Source organism: Marmota flaviventris, chromosome 15 (assembly GCF_047511675.1).
Source record: "Marmota flaviventris isolate mMarFla1 chromosome 15, mMarFla1.hap1, whole genome shotgun sequence".
NCBI lineage: Eukaryota > Metazoa > Chordata > Mammalia > Rodentia > Sciuridae > Marmota > Marmota flaviventris.
In genome coordinates this window covers 19,097,726-19,113,092 of record NC_092512.1, presented here as the reverse complement: position 1 = coordinate 19,113,092, position 15,367 = coordinate 19,097,726, and the positions used below count along the sequence as shown (strand labels likewise).

The 15,367-nt window shown below is 42.9% G+C and overlaps 1 protein-coding gene across 1 annotated transcript in view; it reads right to left on the bottom strand.

The window, feature by feature from the left end:
• Sntb1 (syntrophin beta 1) overlaps window positions 1–12,943 on the bottom strand; it is a 234,014-nt gene extending 221,071 nt beyond the window's left edge. The window contains exon 1 of the mRNA XM_027949527.3: window positions 12,057–12,943. Within this exon, the coding sequence (XP_027805328.1) occupies window positions 12,057–12,627 (571 nt within the window). The 5' untranslated portion in view covers window positions 12,628–12,943. The remainder of the gene's footprint in view (window positions 1–12,056) is intronic.
• Between the last annotated feature and the right edge of the window lie 2,424 nt (window positions 12,944–15,367).

The following is a 15,367-nucleotide window of genomic DNA, read 5'->3' as shown; positions in this document are numbered from 1 at the left end:
ATATGAGCTCATTCCCTTCACTGTCTGATGTCCTCACTCCATTCCAGTGTTTCCTTGAATTATATCTCAAATAAACTTCTGGCACTTAGATCCTCAACACAAACTCTGACTCTTAGGGTGTACAAAGATGAAACAAATCTCCAAGGAGATGAAATCATCAGATAAGCATAGCACACTCAAGAATGAAGAAGAGAGAAAAGAACTTGGGGACGCCTGAGTCAATACTAGTGCAAACAAAGAATCTTCAAAAGCTATTTGTAACATGCTCAGGAGACAAGAAAAGATAGGGCATCCACAAAGCAACGAGAGGATGCTATATTAAAAAGGAGCAATGAGAGAACAAGAAAGTAGTTTTGGAACTTAGAGATCTGTATGACAGATGGAATGGGAAAAAAATCAAGGTACCAGTGATAGATAAAAATATAGTAATTCTCCATAGGGGGAAAAAAAGAGAGCAAAAATAAAAACAGAAGAGAAGGTGGAGAAAAAAAAAACAATAAGGCAACAACAAAATCAGTTTATTGGTGAGTTAATATAGGAGGTCCAACATTTAACTGACAGGATTTCCTCACACAGAGAACAAAGAAAATGGAGGCAAGAAATTGTACAAGAAAATGCCCCAGAACTGAGGTATAAGATCTTCAGGCCAGAGGTCCCAAGAGGGAATAGTTTAGGGCTTCAGGAAAAAAAAAATGAACAGTATGAGTAGATTATGTGATATATATGAGTATTTGGAAAAAATTATTGCTAGAAATTTGATAAATCCATTGTTGCACTTGGAAGAAGAAAAATAACAGACATTTTAATTTTTTTCTAAAAAAATATTTAAGAAACTAAGCAAATAGAAATGAGAAGCAGTTACTAGCTCCAAGAAACTTAATCATACAATATTATGTGACTAGAGTATGAAACGATATTGACAGGGTCAATATTTTATAAACATTGATTGGCTTGGTCCATAATGCCTAGAATTGATAAATCAAGAAATAGTAGTATGAGCATAATACTCAGAATAGTGAAATGTATATTCTAATTTTAAAATATTATTAACATTATGATTTATTTTAATATTCTAAGTTTTGTGTTCTGGAAGATACGGTACAGACTCTTAACATCTAGGCAGGAGAGAGTGTGAGGAAAGGCAGACAAAGGAATGCTATAAGCAGATATTATGTTAATTCATAAAAAAAATTTAGAAATGAAGTAGAGAACAGAGGGAAATATAGGAATATTGCAAGCAAAAATGAAAAAAAAATCATTAACCTTGATTTTCATTATAGATGAAAGAATGCTTCAGATGAAAGTATTTGAAATGCAGGGCCCCAAATAGTCAAATAATTACCTATATTTTACATTTCACTTTGCTTATATAACCCTACTGTGTTAGTCAACTGTGACCAAAATATCTGACAAGAACAACTTAAAGGAGGAGAGATTTATTCTGGCTCAGTTTCAAAGGTTTCAGTCCACTGCCAGCTGGCTCCATTGATTTGGACCTGGGAATGTGAGACAGAGGAGGCTGTCATGGAGGAAGCAGAAAGAGAGACAGGAAGGGGTCAGGGACAAGATATAGCATCAAGGGCACCCCCGCCCCCAGGTCCCATTCCCTCCAAAAAGGTTCCACCACCCACAGTTCCCACAGATTTCTCATAGTCCATTCTGCTCTGAATACCTACACGGATTGACCCTCTGCTGAGGCCAGAACCCCCAGGATCTAATCATCACTTCCCCAATGCTCCACCACTGCTGCGCTCGAAATCTCACCCCTGCTCATTCACGAGCCTTTTGGAACATTCCAGATCCAAACCACAACACTTATTAAGTCACCTTCTTCTGGAAAAACCTTCCTTTTAACTTCCAATATACTTTAAGCCTTCTCTTTGGGTCATTCTATAAGTTCTGCAACAGCATTTTCTCATACTTGTATACTTTTTTTTTTATTATTTTGTAAAATGCATTTGTAATCTGCAGGAATGTAACCCAACCCTCTGCTCCTGTCTCCCCTCTGCACTGTTATATTTCAGAAGAACTTGAGTTTCATCTCATTCCAATATAGATTTTTGCTTCAACCTATAAAAAAAAAAAGGCCCATCAAAGAAATACTTGTTGTACTAATAATACTACATAGTTCCTACACACCACGTTGAATCAATTCAAACTGCTTCTGTTTTGTATAGTTTTCATCTATGATTTTGAAAATGAGCTTTTGTGCTGCTGGCATCATGAATTCACTGGAGGCTTGGATGGAAGCTGAGTTCCTTCAGGGAGTGTTGACAACTGCTCTTGTCCCTCAGTCAGGGCTCTTCTCACCTGAGACTGCTTTTAATTATCTGCCCAAATATTTTTTTTTCCATATGCACAATGACATTGTCAATTCAAACCTAAATATTTATTAGAACGGATTTGCCTTTCAAAATCTCAAGAGAAATATTTTTTTTTCCTTCCATCAGTACCAGATTTGAGACTTCCAAGTTTCTTTGTTGTGTATTCTGTGTGATGGGCTTTTGTTCCGTGTTTCCTACATGTTGAAGGTTCAGCCTCCTCACACCCTAACTTTAAGCAGCCCTCCTACTTGACTCCATCTCAGACAATTATTTTTTTCTTTTCTTACATGTACATAAACATGATATATTTTCCACCAGATGATCTCTTGGATTCCATACAACACAGTACTATATAATAGAATAAAAAAATGGAAGTATAATACTGGTTTAATAGCAGTTATGTAAGTACATTTATGTAAATTTACATAAAACAGTTATGTAAATTTACATTTTTAATAAAAGAAACATTCTGGCTTCTTTTAGCTAATAAGATCTTCACATTCCTACAATTTTTCACAGAAGTTTGCATTTGGCTGTGTAGTTTAAATAGTCGCCTCCTAGCTTTCCTTTACAAAACATTTTTTTCCTGCAACTTCCTGCATAATCAGCATATTAGTACAAATTTTACATTTGCCCACCAAAACCCACAGCAGCCTACACTGTGGTCTGGTTGATGGAAAACATGTGATATTACTAAAAATCATCAACAAAACACACCCATGTGGGATCATACTCCTCTCCCTTCAAAGCAAGCGAAATCCCTTTGGGATAGCCATTATACTGTTCCCTAATATGGCAAATTCAAAACTGTCTCATGTACCCCCAAAAGACCTTTTTCTTTCTTTCTTTTTTTTTTTTTTTTTGGTACCATGATTGAACTCAGGGGCACTTGGCCATTGAGCCTCATCCCCAGCCCTATTTTGTATTTTATTTAGAGACAGGGTCCCACTGAATTGCTTGGTGCCTCACTTTTGCTGATGCTGGCTTTGAACTCTAGATCCTTCTGCCTCAGCCTCCCAAGCTGCTAGGATTACAGGCATGTGCCACCACACCATGCTCCCAAAGACCTTTTTCAACATATGATTAAACCCTTTAACTTACGTGATTGAACCCTCTATTTGGAAATAACACTAGCTAGGTTTGTGCTGTGCCATATTACATGGTTAGTGATTATTGAGTCTTCAATCAGCTCCAGCAATGAGCCGACTGCTTTTTATACACAATCACTTTACTCCTTACAGCAAACCCAAGAAGAGGAAATTTACTTTACTGGTTAAAAAATAGAGGCTTGTAGTTTAGTAACTTCAATGAGCTCCCACAGCTGGGAAGAGGTGGAATAAGAATTTCAGCCTAGAGAGAGTGAATCGCAGGTCCACCCTCTAAGCCACCAGACTGTATGTATTGCTTACTGCTTTGAGAAAAGGGGAAAAAAAAAAAAAAAAAACTATGATGGAAAGAAACATGGCAGTTTGCACAGCAATGCACATAAACGGGATTTGTTAAAAGCAGCCATACTCAACAACCAGTCAAATTTTAGACAAATCTTTCCGCACTTATCAACATGCCAAGAACAATGCTTGCAACCACAAGAGCAGTTGTTTAAAAAGTACTGAGCTCACACATGGGTCATCATTTTAATTTCCTTCATGATCACTGTGCATCCCGAACTTTTCCATCTCGTCCACGGAGAGTGAGGCTCATCTCTGTGGGTCTGTTAGAACACTGACCTCGTAGTGGGTAATGTATATTTCCGCTGAAGTCTCACTGTGCAGGCCAGAGCTGAAGGCAAGCATTAGTATAGATCAAGGCCAGTGAAGTGGGTAATGAGGTTTGGTACATAAAACACTTGGTATAAATGCAGGGGAACTTCTGGCTTTTCTTTAACATTAACTACTTCGAAAGGCATCACGTGAAATGGAATGCTTGGAAGGCCAGTAGCTGAAAGGAAATAATTTTCCAAGCAGACCACTGGTAGCTTCAGCTAGATGCCTTTCACAAATATGGAGCTGTGTGCATGCAGTGAGTTATTTTTAATACACACTCCATGGGGCGACTGCTAAAATGGACGGCTGAACCTGAAGAGCATCACCCACCACAGCAGAAATGAGGAGTTGAAGGGCCATTCCCATCAGCTTCACTGGAGGAAGATGGTCTGAATCCTCACACGCATACGTACGCTTACAAAAGACACAATTAAAATATCCAAGCAGACAGTTTTCATCTCCTCAGGTAAAAAGTGTTCTTACATATTCAGATTCATAGGGCCTGAGCCACGGAGGGTGGTAGATGGTCGGGGGGTGGGCAGGAGGGGTGGTTATAAAAGTAACATTAAAAGGATAATTACATTCTTTCTTGAACTTTTAAAAATCTTGTCTTGTTCCACTTTCAACTGTCTTTCAGATGGGTCTGTGTTAAGCAAATGCTTCTCAGATCCCATACAGTCACTTCTATGTTGCTTTCTTCAGAGCCAGGTGTAATTCTCATTATCCAATGCCAAGTGTTTATCCCTGTGGCAGAGCAGGGTGAGTGGTAGGTGATGGGAGTTAAAAAAAAAGAAAGAAAGAAAGAAGGAAGGAAGGAAGGAAGGAAAGAAAGAAAGAAAGAAACTATTCCCAGGATTCTTTCCCTCCCTCCCTCCCTTTCTGCCTTCCTTCCTCTGTTCTACCTCTGTCCCTCCTCTCTTTACCTTTCCCCCTCCCTCCTTCCTTCCGTCTATCTGCCTTTACATCATTTCCTTTCTAACATTTTAATAGCCTAATGTGTGCAGGTGCTGCGCTATCTGCTGGGTTCATGCTAATCCTCATCGCTAATTACACTGGCTTGTCATTATCAGTCTCAAGAGCTTCACACCCTGTGTCTGATGGCTGCCTCCTTAGTTTACTTTAGGCTCCCTGAAATCAGGGGCCATGGCATATACCTCTTCAGTTCCCTCTGTCCACTATGGGATGTCTTGAGTTTGTGTAGTGCACGGTAGGACAACCTTGATGGAGTGTTGGGCCACCTGACTCCCAGCTCCATCATGTACAAGGTAACCTCAGGTAAGTCGCCTGCTCTCTGGCACTTCCACTTCCTCCTGTGAACCCGAGGAGATCGTAGCACCAGCCCCTCCAGCCACAGAAGTTGGCTTGACCACAACATCACAAGGTGAGCAAAGTCACTTTACAAAGCTGTCCTTGCCTGGGAAGGTGCTCCTAAGCAAAAATCAGAGGGACTGAACACTGGAGCCTTGCCCACCTTCTGTTAGAAGTGTGTCTCTGGATCAGCTTCCTGACATGGAAACCAGAGCATGACATGCCCCTGCTTTAAACACTTGGGCTTCAGTACAAAGTCCGGCTCTGTACACACAGGCTTGGTTTCCATTCAGCTTTGTCATTTTCCACTCTTACCCATCAGTAAGGTGTGAAGGTCACATTCTGCCTTCCTAAGCATACTAAGTCACAGTGGAGGCCTTTGCTGTTTTGGGGCCTTCCTTGAGACACTGCTTTTCTTAGCCCTGTCCAAGGAGAGACCAGATACCCTTCTCCAGGGATACCACAGAATTTTATAACATCCCTGATGTCACCCTTCTTCCTCTGTCCTGTAGGTATTTGCATCATGCTTATCCATATCTGTCACTAGATTGGTGATTTTTTTTTGGTACTGGGGATTGAACTCAGAGGCACTTGACCACTGAGTCATATCCCCATCCCTATTTTGTATTTTTATTTAGAGAAAGGATCTCACTGAGTTGCTTAGCACCTCACATTTGCTGAGGCTGGCTTTAAACTCACGATCCTCCTGTCTTAGGCTCCCCAGTTGCGGGATTACAGGCTTGTGCCACTGTGCCTGGCTAGATTGGTGCTTCTTGAGGGTGAAGTCCTAGTGGCATATGACACATAGAAGACACTCAATAAATGACTTGTCAGTTGGGAATATATGTAAATGAATGAGAAACGTTTTGATGAGCAAGAAAGAGATTATTTACAGAGGTGCAGTAGATTCTGGAAAGACTACCTGGGAACTCCCTTAGTATTACTGATTCAGCAAACTAGATCAATAGTCAATAATAATGTTCTTTCCCAAAGATGTCTACGTTTTAGTCTCCAGATCCTTCGAAGAAGTTACCTTACATGGTAAAGGTGAACTAAAGTGGAAGATGAACTCAAGGATGTTAATCAGTTGACCTTAACATGGGAAGATTATCTTGAATTATCCAGGTGTGACCAGTGTAATCACAAGGGTTCTCAAAAATAGAAAAAGTAGCCAAAGAAGAGGTAGGAGTAGTTAGATGTGAAGAGGATTCCACCTACCCCTGGAGTCTTAAAAACAGGAAGGATGGGGCTGGGATTGTGGCTCAGCTGTAGAGCGCTCGCCTAGCATGTGCGAGGCCCTGGGTTCAATCCTCAGCACCACATAAAAATACATAAATAGAATAAAGATATTGTGGCCAACTACAACTAAAAAATAAAAAAATAAAAAAACAGGAAAGAGGCCATGAGCCAAGATGTGGGCCCTTGGAAATTCTAGAAAAGCAGAGAGATTCTCCCCTAGGATCTCCAGAAGGGAATGCAGCCAAACATATTTGGCTTAGCTTAGTAAGACCTTTGTCAGACTTGTGACTTAAAAAAATCCCTGTAAGATAATACATCTGTGTTCTAAGTAGTAGGATTCCTGGTACCTTGTCATAACAGCAATAGAAAACTAATATGCCAGAGAAGAAAGTATAAGACTCAATTAGGACAAATCACTCACCTCTTGGTGCTTCACTTTCCTGATCAACAAGGTGGAGGCAAGCATCCCTAATCTAAGGTCGGTGTTGGAATCTAAGACTTAACAGTAACCATGTGTCTCTGGCAAGAGACTTAAACCTCTCTGTGCCTCAATTTTCTTATCTGTGAAACAGGAGCAACAACCACACTGGGTGAGGATTGAAGTGAATCCATGCAAAGTGTTTAGAACAGTGTGTGATTATCATTCGGAGAGGAGGTATCACACTTCCAGAATTTAGTGATGGCAGCCAGGGATCCTGGGCATCCCAGGGCAGTCCTTCATAGTGAAATATTTTGCTAGACCCCCAAATAAAACCACACACCCCTGTCACATTTTCAGGTTGCACCAAGGATGACTTTTACATAGAGGTGCTAATGTGGAACTTCTTTATTATTACCTCTAGTGTAGTATTTATCTATTGACATTCTGCTTTAAAAAGAAATAATGTCTTTCCTTTCCTCATTATCTTAATGTTGGGACATTACATTAATTAATTAATTAATTAATTTTAAAGAGAGAGAGAAAGAGAGAATTTTTTAATATTTATTTTTTAGTTTTCGGTGGACACAACATCTTTATTTTATTTGTATGTGGTGCTAAGGATCGAACCCAGAGCCCCGCCCATGCCAGGCGACCGCGCTACCGCTTGAGCCACATCCACAGCCCGAGATTACATTATTTTAAAATTTAAATTAGAGACATACTCTATTATTTATGAGATTTATTTCATGATAGTATAAGGGATGTTAACAAATTTGTTATTCAAAGTGTGCTTTGGATCTGAATTCAGAGAGAATAAGATTTACAGGTAGCTACACCCAGCTATTCAACGAAGAAAACCAGGGCCCAAACAAATATGGTAACTTGTTAAAAAATGAAACCCAGGTCTCAAGACTTTCATTCCAGAATCTGAGTATTCTTTAAGAATCTCTATGGCTTAAACAAAGTAAGATTCCTCAGAGATGACATTCTCTTCCAATCCTGCCACAAAAAAACACTGTCCACCTGTTAGCCCCATCTTCCTGTTCCACAACCCCCACTTCTACCACCAGAGAAAGTGATACAAAAAGGAGATTCCAGATGACCTAAGCATCCTGGAGCAGAACTAAACGTTCGCCCTGTGTACACAGTTCATGTTTAGCACTGTCCCTGGCTTTCTCCTTTGAGTTTTTACTTTTTCTGATCCAGTTCCATGGGAACCTTTTGGACCCAGGGATACTCTGTCTAGCCCCACCTCCACACTTCAACATGAATCTTCTGGAACATTCTGAACAACTCAATCTTGACAAAGTTACAGAATAATTAATTTTATTATTGTCTCAATTATAAAAAGTTGACACATATTTCAAATTATTATTTTACAAACCAACTAAGGAGCAAAACCTCTTCCCATACACAGAGCTGCCAAGGACGCGTATGCAGATGTACCCTGCCCATCTGCAGAACATTCCAGTCACATTGCAGTCTATGAGAATGGTGTCCCTGGAATTATAGGTTCCAATACCTGCATGGTTGATTGTGGGGTCCTTGATCCCCTCCCTAAAATGAGAAATGAGTATGGTATGAAAATTTCTGATCGTAAGTTAATGAGTACTTAGTAGCCAATGGCTTAATTGGCACTTTGTTTGCTACTGAAATCTGAATTGTAGTTTGGTCTCCGACTAGCCATGTGTTCAACCTTGTCTCTCTGTGATAGTGGGCCACACCACAGCAGCTTCCTTTTGATGGCCAGGCATGTGTTGTATCCATATTTTAAGACTTTATCCTCCTTTCCTCCCCTTCCTTTGGAGTATTCTGTATAATTCCAGGTTCCTGCTCAGGATAGTCTTCAGTTCTTTAGCATATCTGGGGAATGGGGCAAAATGCCAGGAGCCCAATAGCTTCAACTGGCTCTAATGCACAGTACCATGTGTGTCTAGAGGTTGAAGGTATGAACTTTTAGATCACATAGACCAAGACTTCTGATGTGCTCCTGGTCCTTTAAGCCAATAACCTAGTGTTCATAAATTTTAGTTTCCTCTTTAATAAAGTGAGCAACAATAGTATTAGCCTTACAGAATTACTTTAAGTGTATCATGAATAAATGCAAATAAATTCTAGGATGCTCAAGAAATGTGAGTTATTATCATGATTCTTGATCCTCAGATTCTGTTTAAATCCTGTGGCCCCCAAAGGAATGATCTCTTCCAGCATTACCATTCAATTTCAGTTAAGAAATATAAACTCCGGTAAAGGAAAAGGAAAGGATTGCTCCTTAGAAGGGACAGTTTCCTGTTTGTTTCATTTAAATTGTAAAAATACTTTCAGCAGGCATTGATGTAGGCCCTTTATGCTCTTCTATAGGATGTACCTGTGAAGTAAGGAGGCCCAGCAGTTTCCTTATTCCAATTTTGCAGATGAAGGCACTAAGATTCAGGGAAGAAGGTATAACTCTGTGGCAGAATCTAGCACTAGAATGGCAGGGTTGAAACTTGCTGTTCCTGGTTTCACTTTGCAGGGTGTTCTCCTAGTAGAGGTAGTAACTTTCCACAAGGGGGCGCATGTGCAGAAATGGTGCACACTGATAGTGGGTGGGGTACTAAACTAATCCCCCAAAACTCCCTCAAATAAAATAAAATAAAACTAAACTAAAACTGTATATTTGGCATAAAAAATATATCTTTAAAAATCTCCCTTAGTGCTCTAGTCAACCAGATTACGTTCCCAAAGCCTCTCGTAGAAATTTTAGACTTGACCCTGCATTCAGAATATGAGGTGTGTGTTTTAATGAAGCCTTGAGGGTGGTTCTAACAAATCTCCTCAACTGGGAATCTCTGCACTAGGCCAGCTACAAAAGAGAGGGTTTTGATGTCTGCCTTGAAGTATGACCATGACCATCACATTCTGGACACTGTAGGACCTACCAAACAAGAGACAGTCTCTTGAGAGAGGCCTGCATTTGTATCTCTTCTTAGCAGTCAATTTCTTAAAAATTGGGCTGGGGAAAAGTCTTCCACACTGAGCCAAAGTTGTTCACTTCTAGAAGGCCCCAGATCTTCTCTACACGCCCTGCCTGCAACATATGGCAGTGTTCTGAAAATGTCATGTGAGGGGTTTTGCAAAACTTCAGTTTTTGGTTGCTGTCTCAAGAAAACTACACAGCTGTTTGATTTATTTTATTTTTCTAAGTTTAGTTTTAAGTACACAGAATCACCTTTTTCCTTTGTATTTATTTATTTTTCTCTTTTCTGGTGAGAGTTTTTTTTTTTTTTTTTACCTCTTTGCCAAATCATTATTCATTAAATAGAAAACTAGAAGAGGAAATAAAGAAGGGACATAATAAAGGACAATGTTTAAACTAAAAAAAAAAAAATGACTTTCCTTTTGTCTCTCTTATCCCGGATATTAGTAGGTATTTCAGGCTGAGCATGTACCCAGCAGTTTACAGTCCAAACTGCACTTGTCCAGATCCTACCTTGTCGGGGTGGCTCTTCTCTCCCAAACCAACACACTGAGTCCAGAAAACTTTTTTTTTCCTGTTTACTTATGTTAATCATCAAGCCAAAGCAAATACTTTCTGGATCCAGGATGGTAATTAAATATGAAGACATCACAAATCCTCTAGACAAATAAGGGGGGGGGGGAACCCTCTTTGTATTCTAGATCAGGAGTTGCATCAGCTGTCACACACCTAGCAAAGTTTCCTGACTTGGAATCTTCTGTGTCACACACCAGCATAATTAGGAGACAACTAAATTTACTTAAAGTCTTAGTTTGGGTCTTAAATTAATTACTATTTCACAATGTCTCAGGTGAAATATGTTTCAAAAGCTATGAATTCATTTATTCATCCACTCTGCCCGCATGTCATTGAGCACCTAAGCTCAAGAGAGAACAATAACTAAATAAAAGCCCTCCTTCAGGACAACTCAATCTATAGAAATAGAATTACTACATGATATTAGGGTCCACACAGTAACACCCACATCATTAAAGAGAAGAATAGATCACATGAGAGAAATGCAGCTATAGGGGAAAGGAGAAATTGCCAGTAATTACCAGCCTGCTTGCCCTTCTTCCCCACATAGTGCCACATGTCCTCCAACAGGTATAAAAGGGCCTTCCTATTCTATTCACAGTCAATAATTAGGGGGTTAAGGACATCAGACCTTAAGAGAGAGAGTTTCTAAGGTTCCTCACATGCAGGAGAAACTTTACAAATGCAAAGTTGATTCCACACCACTCTGAAAAGGCTCCAGAAAACACAGGCAGAAAAATCCTTTCAGCTCTCCACCCAGAGGAACCTGGAATCCAGACTGACCGGCCAAACACGGGCCAGTAGAAGGGAACTCATGCCTAACTGCAACACATTTCCCAGTCTTTGGCACTACTCCCAAGGCAGAGCCCCACTGTCTCCTATTTGCATGAGGGATGTGGGGAAGGACTGCTGGAGTTTAGCATTCAAAGACTGCCACCTCTCTCTGGTTCCTTTATGATTCCATTCAACCCTTTAAGGCTGGGTTGCCCAGGTTTCTGAGGGGGACATTTTGATAAAGGAGAAAACTATCAGGTTCGAGGTTAATCAATGGCCCCGATTTGCAACTTGGACGAGTTAACATCCTCTCTACTCTTCGTGTGCTGTTCCACTTTCCAATCCCTACACTGAATTCGGATCGACTGTTGATAAAAATGAAACAGCATGCATTTAGCACCGGAGCCGGTCAAGAAACCCCGCTTTCCTAGCCTTTTCAGGTACCTACTCCTGGGTCAAGGCCTGTAACGTCCTGGGAGTGAGGACAAGTCGTACCCAGGTGGGCGAAAGTTGTCAAAACTCAAAACTCCATGCTGCGGCCACCCTGATCCACGGGCCCTAACACACACACACACACACACACACACACACACCGCGGGCCCTGGGGTGTAAGGACACCTGGCTGCCTGTGAGTGTGTTTGCGGGTGGCAGACGGGTAGGTGTGCGCGGCACGCGCGGCGTTAACCCCTTACCTTCCAGCAGCACTTCCTTGCCGGCTCGTTTCAGCGCCTGCACCGCCTCGTCGTGGGTGGCGTCCCGCAGGTCTGCGCCGTTCACCGACAGGATGGCATCGCCCACATACAGGGCTTGGGTCTGGTCGGCCGCCAGACCCTTGAAGATCTTGCTTATGAGTATAGGCATTTTGTTCTCCTTGCCCCCCTTGATGCTGATGCCCAGACCGCCCAACTCTTGCTTCAGCACCTTCACGCCGCGCTTCTGGTTGGAGATGGACTCGGGCACCTGCTCCGGCAGGTCGGTGAAGGCTGTGCGGACCCCCGCGGGCGAGTCGGGGGGCTGCGCGCCTCCGGTACCCGGGTGCCCGGCCCCAGCGCCCCTGCAGAACGAGCCATTGGTGGCAGTCCCGATGCCGTTGTACGCCGCAGCGCCCTCCTCACAGCTGAGAACCAGGGCGTCCTCGCTCAAGTTCACCAGAACTTTATGCCAGCGATCCCGCACCAAAACTTCCAGAAGACCGCTCCGCTGAGCCCGGCCGCCACCTCCGCCAGCCGGCCCAGCCGCCACCGCCGCCGCCGCTACCGCCATCTTTCCGGCATTCTTAAAATGCCATGTGATTGCAAAAGGGGGGAAAAGTGGGGAAGGGTTGCGGCGGGGAGAAAGCGGGGCCCGTGGGAGCGAGAGGAGCGCGTCCCGCAGGGAGCAGGCGGCACGCGGGACTCCGCTCCCGGAGTTCGCCGACGCACTCCGCGCGAGTTGGCAGGCGCAGCCCAGCTGGTTCCCCCTCGCCTGATCCTGGGCGGGGTGGAGCAACCTAAAACAAGGAGAGACCGAGACAGGGGAGGGGAAAAGGCCAGCTGCCAGCTGCAAAACCCCAAACCCAGGGGAGCCGCGGAACAGCTAAGTGCTGGGGAGAATCCGTAGGAGGAGACACGCTCGCAGAGAAGGGCGGGGACCCGCCGCCCAGCGGCCGCTCACCTGTTCAGCCACCGCAGTCTCTGCGCTCACAAGCGACGCGCCGGCCTGGAGACCTTCCTACCTGGTCCACTGAGCGCACGTTGCGGCAGGGACAGCTTCCCTAGCTCCTTCCCCGCCCCGCGCCACTCCTGCCCGCCGAGTCCTTCTTTCTTCTCAAGTCTCCCTTCTCCGTGGCCCACGCACCTCTCCTTTGCCAAGTGTGTGTGTGTCCTGTCTCGGTGCCCTCTCTGAATTCGTCTTAGTCCCCTTCCCTTTCAGACCCTTCCTGTAGCCCCATTCCTTCAGTTGAATGTAGATTCAGGTCTCCACAAACTGGCTTTTTCAAGTCAAGGCTTGGCTCTTTCTGCAGAATTTTTCCGTGTCTGTCCTTCCCTGGGAGGACAGTTGATGCAGACCAAGTCTTAGGCTGTCCCAGAGTCAAGAGGGGAAACTGTCCCACGCACCCAGAATGAAATATCAGCATAACCTGAGCTCCCTAAGCCCTCCTTAATACAAGTCATCTTTCTATCTGGCTCTGGATAGCTTCTTGTCTGCCCAAGGTTTTCAACAGATCGCGGACTGTCTCAGATCCCAGGAACAAATGTTCCTCCAACTGGAACTCAATCTGAACTCCATACTTTGTCCTATATCCCCCACCCCTCAGATCAAATGCTTTCTGGGGCTTTCTCTTTCTTTTCCAGATCCCACAGAGGAAGTACCCTACTTAAGAACTCAGATAGAATGGCTTGTCTTTAAAGCATCTTTATAATATAGTTGCTTACTGGTATCTGAAAACTGAATTTCCCCCCCAAGGTAATGATATTATAATTCTTGGTTACCTTCTTAGGCCAATCCAGAAATAGCACCATAAGATATACCATAGCTGGACATCCCAGACTTCTCCTGTCCTGGAACCTCTCAAGTTGTCCCTGGAGACTCCAAGCAGGTCTCATTTTTCATTTAAAGTGTTTCAAACTTCTCATATACCTCCCTTTCCCCTGAGTGCTCTCTCTTTCTCTGCTGTCCAAACACAAAACAAAACTCACTAATCTGCCAGTACCTCAAGGTGAACTCAACCCAGCAAGGTGTCTGAAGGAAGGAAATCTTACTGAACATGTATATCATTCCACTGATGTGTTTCATCATCAAACGTTCTGTATCCTTTCCAGAATGACTTACTCTTTTAATCAAATGCATTCCTAAAGAGTGAAGTCTCAGTCGAAGTCATATAATGAATTGAAAATATTTGGAAGTTTTCTTGAGAAAGGGGTGTCACTGTGGGTCTGGGAATAATGCTTCTGTTTTCAGCTCTCCCCTTTCCTGTATTTTCATACCAACTGGTTTTCTAAGAGCTCTTAATTCTTTCATGCAAAGGTACCCACATCAGGAACTGCATTCTTGGGGGCTCTTTAGCCCTTAGTGATGCACAGGATTCAACAGTGAGCTGACAGCTGGTATTGCTATAGGGAGGAAAGTCAGCCAGGTCTGGCCCTTGCTTAAGAGGTTGAGAACTTTTGAACATCACTATGCAGGGAAGTCAGAGTCTAGGCCTCTGCATTCTAGCCCCAAAACATTAAGTTTGAGATGGACACTAAAATGCCAGTGTGAAGATTTTGAAATCCAAACCGATCTGTCCCAAGACCACATATTCTCCATTAACAGCATGCCTACATCTTGCTTCTGTGGCCAAACAATTTGGGAGGCCCAGACATACCACAGGTAATTTATCAATTTGCAATAAGAAATTGCAGGCTCTGGGATGGAACTTTCTCAGAATCTCTGTGATAGGCACATTTTTTTTTCTCTGTGAGCAGATCTACATGGGAAGAAGTATGCTGCTTATTGAAAGTTGCATCAGGATGAGGAGAGACAAGTGTTGAATATTATTAGGCTTGAGGCATGCATGTTAGCCAGAGATGGCGTTGCCAGTGGAATTATAATTACAGCCCCATTTTAAGTGCTTTACAGATATTAACCTAATCCTCCCTGCAATTCTTAGGGGTGCTTACTATTATTATCACTCCCATTTTACAGGTGAAGAAGTGGAGGTATGAGTTTAATAACCCACTTGGGTCAAGTAATTAGTAAGTGGCAGAGGCAGTATTTGAAACCAGCTATAAAGTTAAGACTCTTAACCATTGTCCTACAGTCTCTTAAAAATATTCAAAGCCTGTCAGCGACAGGCCCTGTGTCATCTGCACACTGCAGTCAGCCTTTCCCCCTGAGAGGGAATCGCCACAGGTGAAGAAAGAACAAAACTTTTCACTCATGGCCAGGAGCAAAAGAGAGAAAGTGGAGGGGGCTGGGTTCCACTATCCCCTTTGAGAGTGTGATCCAATGACCTGAAGACCTCCCACTAGGCTCCACCTGT